This window comes from Volvox carteri, assembly GCF_000143455.1.
Source record: "Volvox carteri f. nagariensis unplaced genomic scaffold VOLCAscaffold_22, whole genome shotgun sequence".
Lineage (NCBI taxonomy): Eukaryota > Viridiplantae > Chlorophyta > Chlorophyceae > Chlamydomonadales > Volvocaceae > Volvox > Volvox carteri.
Window position 1 is genome coordinate 601378 of NW_003307565.1, and position 18347 is coordinate 619724.

At 56.7% G+C, this 18347-nt stretch overlaps 1 protein-coding gene across 1 annotated transcript; it reads right to left on the reverse strand.

Annotated features, from left to right (window-relative positions):
• Positions 1 to 5566: 5566 nt before the first annotated feature.
• On the reverse strand, positions 5567 to 16489 carry VOLCADRAFT_91673 (uncharacterized protein; the record flags this gene model as incomplete). Its single annotated transcript, XM_002951185.1, has 17 exons — positions 5567 to 5603; positions 6335 to 6555; positions 8243 to 8325; positions 8840 to 10659; positions 10919 to 11151; positions 11868 to 12644; positions 12928 to 13407; positions 13504 to 13987; positions 14037 to 14059; positions 14267 to 14356; positions 14452 to 14501; positions 14568 to 14649; positions 14698 to 14936; positions 15647 to 15722; positions 15791 to 16033; positions 16110 to 16247; positions 16325 to 16489. 17 exons carry the CDS (start codon positions 16487 to 16489, stop codon positions 5567 to 5569), a joined length of 5241 nt encoding a protein of 1746 aa, XP_002951231.1.
• Between the last annotated feature and the right edge of the window lie 1858 nt (positions 16490 to 18347).

Consider the following 18347-nt stretch of genomic DNA (forward strand, 5'->3'; position numbering starts at 1 on the left):
TCCGGCATCCTCGTTCGTTTTCCTGTTAGTGCCCGCCCGTACTCTTCCTTTTTTTTACATCCATCTATCTTTCGCACAAAATTCTAGTATAATTTTCCGCCGCGTGCTCGCTCACGATCTGTGGATGTGTAGCAGCAGGGCGCCTACAAAGTAGTCACAACGTTTGCGATGGCCCCTGTCAGGCCATATGACGTGCTAACAGACACAAGAAATGCGGATGGCTCACACCACCTGCGGATAGCGGCTAACTCGGTCGTGGCACATAATTTGTGCGCTTCAGATGTTTTGGCGTGACACCCCTTAGCAGCACTGCGTGGGAGACAATAAATAATATATAGCAGCAGTAGCAGGAACAACAACGGTCGCGGTCGTTCCAGTAATGGCAGTAGCAGTAGCGGTCTTAATAAAACCGACTATGGCGGCATCAGTGTGATTGTGGAAGAGCTTGGGAAGTTTTACCCCAAGGTAGGGCTGGCCGCAGCTGGGACCAGCAGCTGCTAGGGGCACATGTTTCGGAGCGCGTGGGGGGGCCAAGGTTGTTGCTGGTTGCTGCTCCAAGCACATGTGTATAGGCAGGCGACAGGCACCTGACGATGTTCACCACAGTGCCCCAAGGCGCTGTCCATCTGCTTGGCAGGACAGGACATACATACATGGCCACGCGAGATGCAACCAAGGTTGGCCGAGATACGAAACCCGGACAACAGCTGCTCGTCAATGATTGGCGGTAGGCTGTAGCTGTGGATGCGCACGTGTGAGTCAGGGGCGAAGAGTCAGGTGGTGTTGACAGTGAGGTTGACGGGGTGAAGTTGTGGTGTGGGTGCAATGGTGAAATTTTGATTGTAAATGCTGCGGCGACGATTTACGGTAATTCTGGTGGTGGTGAGTGAGGCTGACCGGAGGAGGAATACTCATTCACAGGGGACCTGGATATCGCCATTTCCGATTGTGGCGGAGGAAGGCTGGTGGGTGGGGGACAGAGGTGCGCGACGCGGATGGGAGACATATCGTGGTGGACATGTTCATATGGGGTGGTGGACAAAGCACCGTCTATGCCAAGTTTTCTCTGTTCGCTGGGCACAAACACCTGAAAGGGGGTACATATCCATATGGCTTACATGGACGTGCTGCGCGAGCCTGTACATGTATGTCTGTCTGTCCGTGCGTAGACTTTTTTCGGGTGCGACGAGACGTGGAGAGCGTTCTTGAGGGTCTTTCTGTGTTTTTGTGTGTTTTTGTGTGTTTTGGTGTGTTTGTGTGTGTTTGTGTGTGTATGTGTGTGTTTGTGTGTGTTTGTGTGTGTTTTGTGCATTTGAACCGGTTCGTGCGGGTGGTAGGTCATCCTGGGAACCCGGTGGATTTCTCTGGAGTTCATGTGCAGTATGTAGTTGCGGTGAGCTGCTGGAGGAACCCGCAGGATGGTGCGTGTGAGGAACCCGCATCAGGTCGTTGTTTGCTTGTGGAAGTAGCAGTAGCAGTAGCAGTAGTAGGTATTACCGCGAGAGCTCCAGACTCCAAGGAAATCCCCTAGAGCAGGGTGGTAGAGGGCCCATCGCGAGAGCCACAACGGACCGCCGTGGGCACTGCAGTGGGAAACAGAAGAGACAGAAAACACACATATTGAAGTACTTTCAAGTCAATTTTATATTAACAGGGAATGGCGGCCGCGGCAGTGTTGGTTACTAGCTATGGTTGTGTTACGGAAAGAAATTTGGTATTGCATTGGTAAAATATGTTAAATATTCCGTACAAAGCACATATTAAATGACTGTACGGTTCCTCCTATACCACTAATACCGGCTGATGTCAGTGGAAGAACGACTTGATGATGGAGTTGTAACAAAATGGAATGCCAGCATGATCGAAATATGCAAGAAAGGTCACGCACAGCTTAACCTTAACAACCCATATTCCCTATATCCGCTCCCCAACTTCCCCACTCGTTTAGTTTCGTCTCTGGCACCTTCACTCTCTCTCTCGCTCACCGCCTATCTGTCTGTCTATCTGTCTGACTGGCGCCATTTCGTCGACCCGATCAACGCCACCGAAACATAATCCCGCCCAACAACACACAAACGGGAGTCGACTCTCCACACAGAGAAAACTAAAACGATATCAATTGACATGACCCAGATCGCACCTGACCTATTCGTACATTGTCCGTCGTACATTACGACACAGCTTCCTCGTGATCACGCCCGCGTGCACCACTCCTCTTTGAACTCTTTCCCCCTCCAACACTTCATTTTGTGGGCAGAGAGGGATTGCCACTGCCGTATCCTCCATGGCTTCCGTACTCTCTTTTGCCCGTGATAACCGGCAAAGGCTCTGCCCCAACCTCTATCCAACTCCTCAAGATCACCCAGGCATTGTCATCCCCAACAAGCTGCTCTTATTACACAGTGTAAGCAGGACAACGCACACCCACATGCACGTCCTCTCCGAGTCATGCGCACCAATACCACAACTGACACGTCGTACCAACCGAATCGTACCGGACCGCCGCTCTTGATCAGCCCAGTCACCGATACGAGATAAAAGGTTCGTACTGCCATACGTCATCTCGTGACCACAGTTTGGGTGAGTGGACTTAGTGTCGTACACGGTCTTGTTGTACAGACTGTTGCATTGTGAATCTCTCTTCAATCGTCTTAAGACCAATGCACCTGAGGAATAATGATCCAGCGCCGTCGCAACAAGTCGAAACTCGACATCGAGCAATACATCCGAAATTCGCCGTCTCTTGCCGTTCACAGTGCTAACGAGGAGCATATTGGCATGGACAAGGTGCCGTACATTGTTCATTCACCAGTCAGGTCAACCTTTGGCAAATGTTGCCACTGCTGCCGTACTAGGGCTTCGGCGGCGGCAGGTGACGATGGTAACGATATACAAAGAACATAGAGCGGCAGAGACCGGCAAGCAGAAGCAAGCCTCAAGATATTTTACTGGAAGACCGAACCGGGTATGTTCAAACCACAGATCGCCTTCGGGACATCCCCTCCCCAAAACACGCCTTCCCTCCTACTCCGCCAAAACAATTAGCTCCAAATCTCAAGTACTGTGATCAACAAATCATACGCGCGTCCTCATTTTTATCGCATTAGATACACCACAACAAGTCGATTTTTTGGATTCGGTATAATTCCGGTATTACAACGAGTTGCAGGATATTTCAATCATGCAAGTGTGGGCGCGTGCGTGTAAACGCGTTTGCATTGATTCTCATTCGGCGCACGCAGCTCCCGCGTCTTCCGATCACACCGGAACCTGTTGAATTTGCTGCCCAAATATCTTAGGCCGGACGTGAGCAACCCAGGTTGAAGCAAGGAATAAAGAGGGAAAGAAAAACAGCATGGACGCCCATATACGTGTATGGACGCAAGCAAAAATGCCAGCATGCCAAGGATGTCCTTCCTCTTCCCCTTCTCTCCCTCCCGCGTAATGATGCTGTCCACTTGCTCTCCTTGGCCAGGATAAAACCAACTCTACAAGACCAAGCTTGCATCAAAGGGCAAAGGAATTGCCTTCCTTCCCCTTCCCTCCTTTCCTCTTGCTGCTCCGTTGCCTGCCCTACCAGTCAGAATGGCCCATAGGGTTCTGATAACGTCCTCCTGTCAATTTGCTATTCACAGCTCCGTTGATAATCATGATAATGCTCATGATTTATTTAATCAACAATGGAGGTCATTATGGCAGCGAGGGCAGAAAGACACGGTCAAGGGAAACGCCAAAATTGCGGACTTCGATCGTAGCAATGCAAGCCACGGGGGTTCGGATGGAACTGTCCTTTGCCGACCGCGACAACGCAACGGGGATTACGCAACCGCAGCAGCTACATACCGGGCACCGTCACGTCGGATGACATATCAGGCTTATGTGTAGCGTCCCATCTAATAGGAACTGTTGCAGCTCGCTTGGGCTCGCTTCCCGGCGTTTCTGTTCGGGTCTGCATGCCTGCATCCCGTCCAAGGTATCCCTTCCAATTAAAAAAAGGAAAAAAATAGAAAGGTCGTCTTTCCTGTCGGCACATCGGCGAACTCTTTCCCCCTTGAAGCCCTCTTCCTTTTGCATCTTTGTCTTCACTATCACGGTCGTGAAGTGGTCAGGCCAGATTTTCCTTTTCAGGTGCGACAACCGCGACGCCGACCACTACCATGCCTCTACCATGTCGGTCCACATCTCCTTGTTACGATGACAGGTCTCACGGCCAGGAGGACGCGGGAAAGCGATTTCTTCCCGGTCACGCAAGGGGGAGGAGACCCGTAGTACGCGCGCGCATGTTGCCCCGCGCGTTGCCCCTCCCGACCGGCCTCCTATCGAGGTTTTAGGCAAAAGAAACAGCCCGGCGAACGCCGCGGAGAATCGGCGGCAATCTCTTGTTGTTGGTGGTGTTGAAATTGTTGCTGTTGCTGCGTTGGCACCGAAGGTCCATCCTTGAAACCCTGCATAACGCAGCGGGCGGCACGCGGGGCTGAAAAGCTGAGGTATCCGGGGGTCCGTGACGGCCGGAAGCCCTTGTGATGAGACCAGACATTAGTCTCTTCCGGACAGCTAAACAGCCTTCAACGCGCTTCTTATGCTGCAAGACGCGGTGCTGCTGCCATAAATAGTTTCCACACACCAGGGTCAACAGCGGCATTTTATGACAACGCCTAGCGTCGCCATACCTTTCCTGCTAGTCGGTGGCCTGGGGTCTCAACTCCAGGTGAAAACAGGTAATCGTCGCCAACAGGTTCTTGCGAAGGTACAATAAGCCGCGGGGGGCTTTTCCTGGTCTCCGGTATGAGCTTCATCTCTGCTTCATTCATTATTAAAAGGGGCTTTCGATGCGCAGCTGCAAGACTCCGAGTCGAGGCCGGCTTCTAATACCCTATATGGCAGCTATAGAACAGCGAAGGAGATGAATTGTAATGGGCGTCAGGTTTTCCAGTGGTTAAAAACAAGACTTCTGTTGCAGTTTAGGAGCTCAGCTAATCGGCAATTTACTGAGGACAAATGCAAAGTGGTAATGTTATATGTGCATGAACACCAATTGTCAATTCTTTATGCATTTATGTGGCTGTTTAGATCCTGACTGCAAACCTGCCTTAAGTTTCGCGTTTGCTCGTCCAACAGAGGAAAAAAAGCTTGTCGGAAGTGCAGTTGCACCATCGCTGGATCATCCTTTACATGCAGGTGCCATTGACCTTTTTTACAACCGGTCGCGACCAGGTACATTGTTCAAGGGTACGAACTTATCGAAAGCATGTGAGACAACGGCTGGTCATGATGTACAAATTGTAATTCCGGACCTTCTGTGTTGGTAATAACTAGCCAAAATAAATATCCGAGGGAAACTTAGGCTTACGCGCACCCTCCGATATCTTGGCCAGCGCGAAAGGAAGGTTGCATTGTTCGAGCCGCGCAGGAATCAATAATCAACCAGAATTGTTTGAGTATTCTTTGATTTTTGTTTGATTTTTGTTTCAAAATAAGATGAGCTGATAGATTGTCGGGGAAATCACTATCTAGCGGACTATAATTCAACGCCTTGCGCACACGGAAAGTTTAATCTATGATATGCTTAGAGGCAGCATATTTCAGTTGGACAATAGCTAAGCCTGCAAGTGCGGAGGTCAGGACCGCTAGCGGTTGTCTGCGTCGGTGTGGAAGCATTTGGACAGGTGCTAGGCTGCTAGTTATTATGTACAAGTATAGGATATTATTTCAGCTGTTACTTTGCCCTGTTGAAGCTGTTTCGGCAAACAGCTTCAACAGGGCGAAGTACCCGCTGAAATCAACTGCTTAAGGGCGACGAATTGAAACAATGCAGCTTTTAGTCGACTTTTAGCAAACATTTTAGCCTACGTCACGGTTTCTCAGCAGACCCTAAAAGGTGGACGCTAAAAGGCCAATGGAAACAGGCCCAAAGCGAATACAAAGTCGACGCTTCTACGATTATAATAACGACCATAAAGATAACAAAAACGTCCTGTATGGACACAAATTTCCGTTCAAGGAAAACCACCACCACGCCCCGGGGTGTACGCATCCGTTTCTACTTGCCATATAACACCCAGCAGGCACCACCAGCAGCACATCCCACAGCAATGCCGCTGCGGCTTTATTGCGACCTTTCTCTCCGTCCCCGTTATTTACTAAACCTCCATACCCCTACGCCCATGCACAGCGGTGCAACTTAAGCCCACTGTCGACGGCACACTGTCGATGCCGAATGTCAATCTCGGAATTCCTCCAAAAACGCTGAACTTTTTTATCACCCTAAAGCGATCACGCACGTCATACCCAGTTCACTTCTATCGTCAACCGTCACGCCGGGGGCAGCACCCACCGGCCTCCATCCGCCATTCGCTTTGCTACAGGTATTGTGTAAGCCGCGAGACCTGTTGCGCCTGTAGCTCCTGAGCCTGGCAGGTAGGTGCACCTCTGCCCTCTGCCACCTAGGCGAGCTAAACCCCTTGGGAAGCTAGCGGCAGGGTGGGGCTTATGGCATGGGGAGTTCCAGCTCGCAAGAACGCCCGACGAGCATCCCGACCTCCCCCCCTGCCCAGCCTGCGCCCGACAGCCACAGTTCACATTGCGCTCAGCCGCCAGCGTGTTTCCCGCCTCCCTTCCCTCCTTTCCCCTGTCCTTGTGTCTCGCCTTCACCGACAGTTCTGCTAACGGTCTTCTGGAATCTGTTTCCGGATATTGCCCTTTGACCCAATACGGGACCGTTTTCCTTCATTCACCCACCACCATCCCCCCATCCCTATCCTAATCACCACCACCACCACCATCACCACCACCACCGCCACCACCACCGCCACCACCACCACCACCACCACCACCATCACACCCACTACCGCACCCGCACAAACACCGAGCTTAACATGAATTGTTGTCATCATACTTGAGCTCCTACAAGGTTGGGCTTGCCGCCAACTTCTCAGCCCTAGCCATCGGGCCCATCACCGGCCACCACTATCACCACCATAACTGCCCGCTGCCACTTTTGGCCGTCGCCACTGGGTTGTTGTCCTTCAGGTAACAAATCACCTTCTTGTGTCCCCCCTTACCGCCGCCGCCGCTGACGCCAGCACGTTTCACTGTTGTAGAACAATACCGGCTAGCAGATCAGCCGCCCGCCCAACAGGCCGACGCCTCGTCCATGCACATCGTCCAAGGTACAGATAAGCCGCCGGGGCCCCGCCCCTCCGGAACCTTGGTCCCCAGGGGACACCCTCAAGATGGGGAGTGCGGGGTGGAGCAGCAGGGACGCAAAACTCCATGCAAAAACGCAAAACCCCCCATGCACGCACCCAGGGGTGCCCGTGCACATGTGGGAGGATGTGCACATATGTAAATGGACGAGGGTGTATAGCGCAGCACGCCAGCCTTCCCACACAAGTGGGAAGAAAGCCCAACAGGGCGGCAGCACTGGAAAGCAGCCGCCAGAACGAGAAAAGAATTACGATTCGTCGCTCGCAATCGCGCGGCGTGTAGTAATAAGGTTCTGGCTGCCACCCGTCCTCCAGAGCTTGCCTTATCGCTGTTTCCTGATAAAGTAGGTAAACATTTAACAATCTAATCCGTGTTAAAACACGATATTGCCGCTGCTACAGCCGCCGCCGTCTTCCCCTCCCGAGATGGCCGCAGAGCCGCCACTATCACTATCACTACTGCCAGCATCGCCACCAGTATCCTTACCACACCACACCATCACCACACCAAACACTTCAGACAAGTTCAAATGGCCCGTGTGCTCAAACCTGTTCTCCTGGCTTCTCGGTACCCGTCAAGAAGCAAAACTTCTCTCTAACTCGTACTCACAACAGACGTACATACAGCGTACATACACGCCGCGGCCGTATCTCACCAACCCCCCCCCTGACAAACATCACGTATAATGACTCCCATTGTCGTATCGTACAACACCACATTCGGCGCCGTATTCGCAAACTTTTTACTATCATGAACTGTCCTCACAAAATCACGACTTTTGTAAATCTTCGCCAGTGGTGGATAATTAAAAGCCCACTTAATTAATTCGAGCACCAGCGCCGGCAACAGCGCCGGCACCAGCAGCAGCGCCTAAGCACTTCCATAAGTCGCGTCCTCATGGTGGTCCTCAGGCATGAATGTACGATGAAACACAAGAACAGTCGCCGCGTTTCACAGTCCCGACAAGGGTAAACCAGACAGAGGTAAATGATATGCAAATCGTCCTAAAAAGTCCTAAAACGGCCAAAGTCCGAACCTCCTTCCAAGCAGCAGTCCACTCCCTGGACAGGCACAAACAGACGAACAGCCCAATCGACTGGAAGCCCTGGGCTGCAGGCACTGCAGGCACCAAGGCCCACAAGACCACATCAGCAGCCCAAGAATTTCATCCGTACCGTACCTAATGTACAACGTGTACGTTTCAGTACTTGTACAACAAGCGTGATAATGGTCAAGAATAAGTCTGGCTATGTAGGGTGCCAAGCGGTCATCGTTGTTCAGTACGGCAATTCGAGGATTCACACACGTACACACATATACACATACATACACACACATACGCACACACACATACATACGTACACACACATACACACACAGCTAAATGCGCAGGGCGTCCTGAGAGCTTCACGTGCCCCACACTACGGGACATGGAGTAGGACGGTCGAGGAGGGCAAAGGGCGAAAAATTCAATGATCTTGGTGACTAAAAATCAAAGGGATGGGAGAGGGAGGGGAGGGAGGGAGGAAATGACAACAAGGCATAAAAATTGCAACGGGTCAAAAGTTGAACTCGTCATCATGCGCGGAGTTGCTCCCGGTAAGAGTGCCTCGCCCTGACGCCGCGGACACACCGCTAGCGCGCAGCCCTGTCTGTGTGCCAGCACCACCACCGCCGCCGCCGCCACCGCCGCCGCCGCCGAGGTTCGCGGAAACCAGACCACCCCCCCGTGGCGGCAAACCGACCGGGGCCCGGCCAGGCGATGAGGTGAACGATATGGTGCCACCAACGGCGTCGCCGTCGTCATCGTCCGAGTCGAACTCCCCGCGGCCCCCCAAAACCCGGTTCAAGAGCGCTGTGGTGCCGGTACGGCCGGCGGCGCCGCTGGCGGTGGCGCCGCCGCCGCCGCCCCCGCGTTGCAACGGAGACGCTGGCAGCGTTACCGATGCTGCCACTGGCAGCCGCGCTCCTTTACTCGACGTGGGTGACAGCACTTTGGCACTGCCGGCTGAGGCCAAGGAGCTGAGAGCTGGTGCCGTAGCCGCCGCCGCCGCCGCCAAGGCATGAGAGGTGGGGGTTCGAGTAGCCCCGGCCGCCGCCGTCGCCGCCGCCGCTGCAACGGCAGAAGGGGAGGCGAAGCCGCCTGCCATGCTTGCGGCCTGTGAGCCGGTACCCGGGACCCCCGTACTCATCCGAAACGATGCACCGGTTAGTTGTTGCTGCTGCTGCTGTGATGGTTGCGGCGGCGGCGGTGGCGGATTACCCGACGGCGTTATGGGCTGATGGTGTTGCGGCGGTGCCAGTGTCGCCGCCGCCGCCGCCGGCGGCATTTGCGGCACGACTGCACTCACCACCGTCCCAGACGATGCGCCGCGCCCGTTGGCGGCGCCGCCGGCGGTGCTGGCGCCGCCACTGCTGCCGCGATTGCCTCCGCCGACGCCGTGCAGCTGAGGTTGCTTCGTCGGAGATCCCAAAAATTCAATAGGGTTGCCGGTGGCCATTGGCGAAGCGGCGCCGGAGAGCGGCATGCTGCCGATACGTACGAATGAGTCAACGGAACGCAGAAGTGGCGTGCTGCCGCCCCCGAACCCCAGCGGCGACGGGCCGGCGCTGCCCGGCGGGGACGCCGAAACAGAAAAAGGGCTGTTGTTCAGAAGCTCCAGCAGTGGCGGCAGCCCTGGCTGCGGTGGCTGAGCCTGCGGCGCTACCGCCGCTACTGCAGGCGCCGCCGCGCCGCCGCCGCCGTAACCGCCGGCTCCGCCAGTGCTGGCCGCCGTCAAGGCGTCAATGGCCTGAATGACGCCCGAGTACGACGCCGGGTCCAGGCCGCCATCGCGGTGTTCCACCACTGGCACCCCAGACACACGTTCTGCAGAGGAGATTGAGGTGGCAGTAGCGATCCCGGAAGCCGCTACACCCTCCGACACGGCCGACCTGCCGCTCCGCGCGCTCATGCTCTGCTCCGCATCGCTCAGCCCCGGGTAATCTATCCTCGTCGGGCTGGCAGTTTCGGAGCTTTGGCCGCTTACGGCGCCGCCAGGTGGCGGCGGCGCCGCCCCCACGGCCCCGAGAAGCATCCGCGACGTCGCACGCGACGGCAGCTGCAGCATCGGCACCGTGGGCTGTAGCCCACCGATATCCGTTACGCCGGCGACGCCAGTGCTGGGCCCGCTGCCGGCGGCAGCGGCGGTGGTACGGCTGCCGAACCGCGACGGCGAAGCCTGTGCCGACGATGCTTGGCTCTGCTGCTGCTGGAGGTGCTGCTGCTGGGCGTTCAGGGCGGCGGCAGTGAGGCGCGTCGACGAGCTCGTCGACGCCGTCAGTTGCGCTGCCGTTGCCATCACTGCAGCCGTAATCTGCTGCTGCTGCTGGTGCAGGTGGCCCCCAGAAGACGGATTCAGTGAGCGCTGGGATAGCACATCGGTCAGGTCGTCGTTGCCCATCAGCTGCACCCTGCATCGCCAGCCATGCCGTACAGATTGAACACAGATTGAACACAACAGGGTGAGCCCGTGGCGTGTTGCTTCCAGGTTCGGACTCTCGATTAGAAGAAAAGCTAATGTGTGGTTAGGTTTTTAGGGGTTTAGGGTTTGGAGCCCTCCTCACACCGGCTCAGGAGATGTTCACCCCCGAGCTCCTCATCCTGATTTTTACCCACATTGTGCCCAGAACTACCTACACTAAGATGGGTCAACCCCGCTTCGAAACCCACCTGGAGCGAGTTCGTGGGGAGTTCACGCCCTCCAGGTTCGACCCATGGGACAGTCGGGCCATAATGGCCGCATTCACGGCAGCAGAACTGGCGGCCGATGCGCCCTGTTGGCCCGAACCGGGGCCGCCCCCGACGGCGGCGCCGCCGCCAGAGGTCCCGCCGCCGCTGCCGTTGTCGCTGCCTCGAGCTCGACGGCTGGTAGCGCTTGCGGTGCGGCCCAGGCCGCTTGGGCCCTGCGGCGGCGGCAGCAGCGGCGGTGCACCGCCGTGACTCCCGCCTGCCGCGGCCGCGGCGGCGCTTGCGCTGGAGTTGACACTAGGGTTAGCGGCGGACGGTGCTGCGGTGGCGGTGGGGTGGAGGTGGCTGAGCCCCAGTTGACCCAGGCCCTGCGGAGGTGTGTCAAAAGCGATGCGTTTCTTGACATGAAAGATGATAAGAAATTTACCAAAAAAATATCGATGGGTGAGAATTACGCACCGACAGTCAGCACTTCGGGGTACACAGGTGTTGTAGCAGCTCTTATCGGAAATGAATCGCGGGAGACTGTTGGAACAAACAACAACGACAGCATTTCGGAGGAGCAATGCATTACGCAGTACGCGGTGTAGGTATAGCATGAAATGCGGCTGGGGAAAAAAAAGGGAATTGCAGGAGGGGATGGGATCGCAACACGCACTCTTGTGCTGCTGCTGCGGCGGCGGCGGCTGCGGCTGCGGCGGCTGCTACTGCTTACTGTTGGGTCACGCAGACAACGGGCGCACGACCCGGGCGAATTTGCAAAAAAGGCTACAGCCTTCCCAGCGACAGCGTTTGTGGCACAAACGTGTGTTATAGACATACCACTTGACCGGTAACCTCAGCACCCATTCACGCCATGGCGCCGTTGCTGCTTTGCTGGCAACCAGCCTCAGCAACGACCGACGGCCGTTAGTCAGCGGCCACAACTGACTGCCGACGGCCCCGCCCCTGCATTTCCCTGCCTCTCCGTACAGAGACCCATTACACGAGTTTCCCGAGCATCCATAATCCAGCAACCCACATAAGCAGACGCGGCCGACAAGCCCACAGTAGAACCTGTGATGATGGAAGTGGCGGCGGCGCTGGCGGCGGAGCCCTCCAGGATCGCCGCCGTCAACGCCAGCGCTGCGCTCGTACCCATCAAGTCCGACGCCGCAGCCGACGCTGAAGTGGGCGCCGTACCGCCGCCGTACGCCCGCATGCCCAGGCCCGTGCTCCGAAGGCTATCCGAACTTGGGCTGCGCGGCGCCATGGCCCCGCCGCCGGCTCCGCTGGCGGGAGCGGTTGAAATGCGATCCCCTAGACTGCCGCTGCCCCCGTTACCACCACCGCCGCCGCCGCCGCCGGCGACATCAAAGCCACCGAAGCCGCCGCCGCCGCCGCCGGCACCGCCAGGTGACGGCGCACCGTACACGGGGCTCGGCCCGTACAGGCCCCCCGCGGCGCCGAAAAATCCCCCAGCAGTGTAACGGTCGTATAGCCCGGCGGTGCCGTACGGTAGCGACGTGCCATACAAGGGCGGCCGCGACGAAACGTCGGCCAGCAAGTCACGTGTGGTCGGGAACGCAGTGATGGCGGAGGCGCCGCCGCCGTACCCGCCAAGGCCACTGCCGGCGCCTATGGCGGCATCGGAGGGTCCTGACGAGCTCCATGGGCTCGCGAGGCTGGGCTTGCGACTTGTTGGCGTCTCAGATTGATCCTCCGCGAGCTGCACCAAGGAAGGGATTAATAGAGTGAAACCCAAAGGGCAAGTTTCATTCGAAGAATTTTCATTCGAACAATTTCATTTGAAAAATTTCAATCGAAGAATTTGCAATCAGAAGGAGTTTCACTCGAAGAGCAAGGAGTTAGAAATAATGCTAACCCGGCCATTCTTGCTCCCTAAACGCTCCCTTAACAATCTTGGCATTACCGATGTCACCCAACGAAACGACTTCGTCCGTACAGATAAAACTCCCAACCGCTGCGTGTACGAACAACACCAAACGCACCTTGTTTCGCTGCTGGGAGGGCGATCCAAGATCCAAGGTGCGCAGTAGCAGCGACGGCTCCTCGCCACCACCGGTCACGGAGTCTAGGCCCGAAGGCTCGCTGATAACGCCGCCGCCAACGCCGCCGCCAACGCCAGGCTGCAACTGCGCCGACACTGACCCGGCTGCTGTTACCCGCAGTACGACAGATCCGCTTGCGCTCGATTCAGACGAGCCGGACCTGCCGAAGGCCGCCATGCTTGGATCAGATCCGCTGCCGCCGCCGCCGCCGCCACTGCCAGCGGCGGCGCCGAGGGAAGTGAGGAATAACGGCGAGGTGCGATGCCGAGGGCCGCTGCCGCCAGCGGCGGCGCCGCCGCTGCTGGTGCGGCCGCCGCTGCCGCCGCCGCCAGCGCCCGTGCCGGTGCCGTTGCGCAGGGGTGACAGATTTATAGACCCCGAGGTTCGTCTCGGCATGTCCCTGAATGACGCTGGGCTGTCCTGTGGAACGGGAATATGGGAGAGGAGAGGGCCGTTGGTTGACGGTTAGGATGGCGGTTGGAAAGAGAGCGGTTGGAAGTTGGCAGTGGAACTTACCAGATTCTGCAAGCTGTCCCGTGGCGATGGCGATGCCAGCGTAGCCTCATAGTGTTGCGACGACGGCGCCGCTGACCCCGGACGGCCGCTGCGTACGGAGCCGCCGCCGTTGGACTGCAGCGAGCGAAGCGACTCCGCGCCGCTATGGCTGTGACGATGGTGGTAGCGGCCGCCACTGTAACCTCCGCTACCACCATGAACGTTTCCCTGCACGGCCTCGGGTGCACCTCCGGAAGACGGCATCGTCATGGTGCTAGAATTTGACGTCGGGTGTGGAGGTGACGACGGCGACGGCGGCTGCGCCGCCGCCGCCGCCGACGGTGGCGGTGACGGATGTGTTGGACCTCGCATGTCTACGATGCCGCCGCCGCCGCCGCGGTGGCCGCCGCCACCGCCGCCGTCATCCGTGGGGCCGCTGATAAGCACTGAGCCGCCGTACGGATCGGAGGACAGAGAGGAGATTGAGTACCGCGCGTCGACGTCCCTGCCGAGGAGATGATGATGTGGCGCCGCCGCCAGGTGGTTCGGCGCACCCCGGGCAGGACCGGGTGGGGAGCTGTCGGGGCGATAATGCGGTTGCATGTGATGGTGCGCATGCGTCTCGTGGAGTCGAACCGCCGGACCCACCGGACCCGCCGTCGCTAGCGGCGGTGGAGGGGCCGGGTCCTGATTACTTGGGTGTTGCCGCAAATGCGATGGCGTCGGCGGATGCTGATGATGGCCATAAAAGTAGCTGTCCTGGTTGGTGTACGGCGATACGTACGAGAGGGCCGGTGACGGCGGTGGTGCCGGCCCTGATGCTGCGGCTGATGGCGACACCGGAAACGGGTGACCCCGCGGGAAGCTTCCAACGCTGTACAGCGGGGCCGGCGGCGGGTACGGGTACTGCACGCCGTACATTCCTCCCAGGGGCGAGGGCGGATAGAAGGGCGCCGGCAGCACGCCTACCGGCGGCACCCCGGCACTGTAAGCGTACTGCGAGCCTGGCCATGGCGCGACTGTGGCGGCGGCGGGCCCAGCACCGATAGCGGCGGTGGCGCCGCCGCCACTACCGGAAGGCGCACCCCCCCCACCCGCAGCGGGCTGCAGCAGTACCAAAGGCAGGGCATGGGGCGGCGGCGGCGGCGCCTGCCCTGGCGCCGGGACCTGCGGTTGGAGTACGGCAGGCTTCACGATGGCGTGGACCAAACCCACGCTCCCGTCAGGGAGCAAAACGTACTGGGGTTCCTCCGCCGCTCCGCCACTGCCACCCGTTCGGGACAGTGATGCCAAAGTACCTTGACTCGCCCCATCGCCTTCAGTGGTGTTGACCCGCGCTGCGGCCGCCGGCGGCGGGCCTGAAGTCAAGTTAACGCCGTGCGACTGCAGGCCCGCCAGAAGCGCCGATAGCGCTTGGGCAGACACGGCGCCGCGAATCCCCGCCTCCGTCGGGCCTGCGTGTCGGGGATGGGACACCCGGTACGAGCCGCTCCCGCCAGCGCTGCCGTCGCCGCCGCCACGCGAGCGCAGGGAGCCTTGCACTGCCGCCGCCGCCGCCACCGCTGCACTGCGCCGCTCTCGGCTTCTCAATGAGCTGCGCGAACGCGTATCACGAACGTGTACGGCATCGTTGCGCTGCGCGTCACCTTCGTACGAGCATCCTCCGCTTAAGCTGTCGTACTCTTCACCGCTGCGCGACGGCTGTGGACGACAAACGTAAAGCAAAAAAACCCAGTTCGCAAATCAAGGAGAGGGAGGGCAAGAAAGGGCCAAGAGGCGCGGTCCAGAGGAAAAAGCAGCAGCAACTTTGGCCCGGCGGGAGAAGGTGAAAAATAAATCGTAGGACAAAGGCCGCAACACGTAAGCGTTTTCTCCTTGACAGTTGGGTCGTGAAGATGCGCGCGCAAAAAAAATAGAAACCATCAATTGCAGCAAAAATGTCGGAGCAACAAAGCACCCAAATTTGCAACTGCGAATCGCTACGTAGCGAAGGAACAAAAAATGGGTTTTGCAAGCTTTTGCAAAAAAATGGGTTTGCTGAATAAGTTTGCGCCGGTTACCTGCGCGTTCCCGTCCCACGCATCGCTGTGACTTACTGGGCCCATACCCTTGACGACCCAAATGGTGTCGAGAGGCAGCCGGGCGGAAACTGACCAGAACTCACCTCCAAAGAAAGAGTCGGGGGTGAGGGGGAGTGTCGTGATGGAGATCGGCGGCCGCCGCCCCTCCTGGATGACCTGCTGCGATGGCGACGAGGTGACGGAGAGCGTCCCCTATCCGTCTTTGTGGGGGAGGGCGGATGCCCGACCGGGACCGGCGAGGGGGCGGAGGATGGGGCTAATATTATCGGGGGACGTGCCAGCAACTGGGCCTGTGCCAGCGCCGCCTGTTGCTGCGCCTGAATAGCATACTCGTGTCTCTGTAGGTGATGGCGCCTGTGCTCCTCCACGAGACGCTCCTGCAGCTTGTCCAGCTTCCGCTGCTGTGCATCTGCTGCTGCCGCAGCCTGCCGCTCCGCCAGCGCCCGCAGTGCTTGCTTTGCAAACAAGAGCTGCGGCAGTTGGATCAGATATAAATTGATCTATTGAAATAGCTGAACAGCAGAGGAGAAACTTCCGCAGGCGTACCTTAAGATTACTTGCACTGTCACCCAAGCTGGTGTCCGCAGCTTGAAGCTGGTCCAGTAACTTTCGGGCATTCGATTTAATCTTTGCATTCCGACTGGCTGGATCAACGTCAGGTTTCAAAGTAGTCGGCTGGTGCTGCTGCATGGGTACCGTTTAGCATTCTTGGTCAACGGCCAGGCTAGGCCTTAGCAAGTTAAGTGCATGGAGGTTCTCACCTGTGATTCGGTCAGCACAAATGAAGTTGGTGCAGGCATAATCTTTCCTGTCGTCTCCAACAAACGTCGTTTCGCCCGAATGCGCTCAAGCTCACGTGCCGTTGCCGAAGCCCGAAAAGCTGGAGCATCCTGATTTGTCGGAGTCATGTTTAGAACATCTGTCATATTAGCTTCGATAAGTTCATCGCGGTATTGCGGGCGCTACCCAGGGAACCTCCCTTTTTCCTTAAGGTTTCAGCTCAGGTGCCCTAGATCTATATGCTCCTAACGTGGCTCGAGCAAAGTTCCATTCGGTGGCTGTTGAGGGTTCGATCTGAGCAGGGAATGTGTACGGAACTGGCCAGGATGTCGCGGTAACAACAGTAACAGCTTATCAATAGATGCATAAGACACGCGTAGTATTATAACGAAGGTACTGGCTTTGTGATGGTGTCATTTTCATAGAATTACGGCATCCGGGTCACCAAGCTTCGCCCAGGGCAGCCTCTAGCTTATCGAAGACCCCTGCCGTTGCAGGGTTGTCTTGCATACTTAGTGCATATCTATATCTATCTGTGGTCTGTGGCAAATATAATTGTATGTTATGAAACTGTATCGCCTATTCCGCAACCGAGTAAGTAAGCACAATTTCAGTGCTAGCAACACGATGTGGTAGCATCTTAAGAGCATGCGCTTAAGGGGATTTCCAGAAGTTGTAAGAGCACAGGACAGTGTAAAATGTGGGCACTTGGTCTCATCGGCTTATGCCGACTTAATTCTTGCTTGCCTAGCACGTATCCTACAGATAAAATTTCCGTCCTCTGGCTCTACAACTGCTATGGCATTGGTTCATTTGCTCGTCTATAAGTCACAAAAAGACACATTGAAGCCGTCAATGTCCTACATGACTATGCATGAAGTCGAAAAAGTGTCCGTGTTCACGTATGAGCTGACAGATCGTCTTGTCCTTGCTCGCCTCATTTGTGACGACGAACAGTAGCTAACCTACTAATGTAGGGTCTAGCAGGACTTTTCGGGGTGCGGTATCTCTATCGTCACTTTGTTCAACGAACGCATATACCGTACTGTGGCCATGGCAGGAATTCACGAATAAAAAATTGCATGGTGGCCATCCTTCTACGTAAGGCACCATTTTTCATGCATTTTTTGTGCACAGAGATTAACGCTTCGGGGGTTCCACTCCGCCTCGGGTGACCTATCCACAATGACCGTTAGTTGTGTTATAACGGGCTGGAAGTAGTTGGAATGTATGGCTGGCGCGCTGATGGCGGGCGTGGGCCACGGCAGCCCACCTATATATTGATCACTTATAGAGAAGGGGCCAAGCGGAATAATGTATAAATTTCTTACGGACCTGCGCTCTTAAAGTTCGCAGCGACATCATCAAAAAGCGTTACTTACGATTTGTACGGTCGTGTCCGTCTGCAAGCGGAGCCCTGCCGTGTATCATCAACGTACTAAGCACGTGCAAACAGTCCTCTGGCGAATTACAAAAAAAGAAAAAGGAATATGATCACTCATGCGCAAGTGCCGCATGTCGAATTGGTGAACAATTCCCATTTTCTTGCTCACTTGGCCATTTTGGGCGCGGCTGCAGAACGAAGGCAGAAAACATTGCGTTTTTTACGGTAAATACAAGTTACAAGTTACAAGTTCCGCACACAAGTGCGGGTGTGTCCGTAAAAGCCGGGGGGGCCATGGACGTTGTATTGGTATTGATGCGGGTACGCGGGAGGTCATCTTCATTCTCCCTCGTCCGCTTCAGGGCGAAGCGCCTCAGCGCGACGTGCCTGGCCTCCCAGATTTCCGAGAGGTACCTGGCCAATGCCAGGGGTGGCGCCTCAGTCATAGTGGTGCGCATGCTGCGCCCCGTAAGGACTAGGTCACCATCATACTTAGTCCGTATGCTCTTGTAAGCGGGACATTCTTCGAAAACATGCAACTCATCTTCAACCGCTCCACAGTCACAAAGCCTGCAGGTACGCGCGGTGCGCTCACGCCCATTAGGCCTATTAACCTCTAA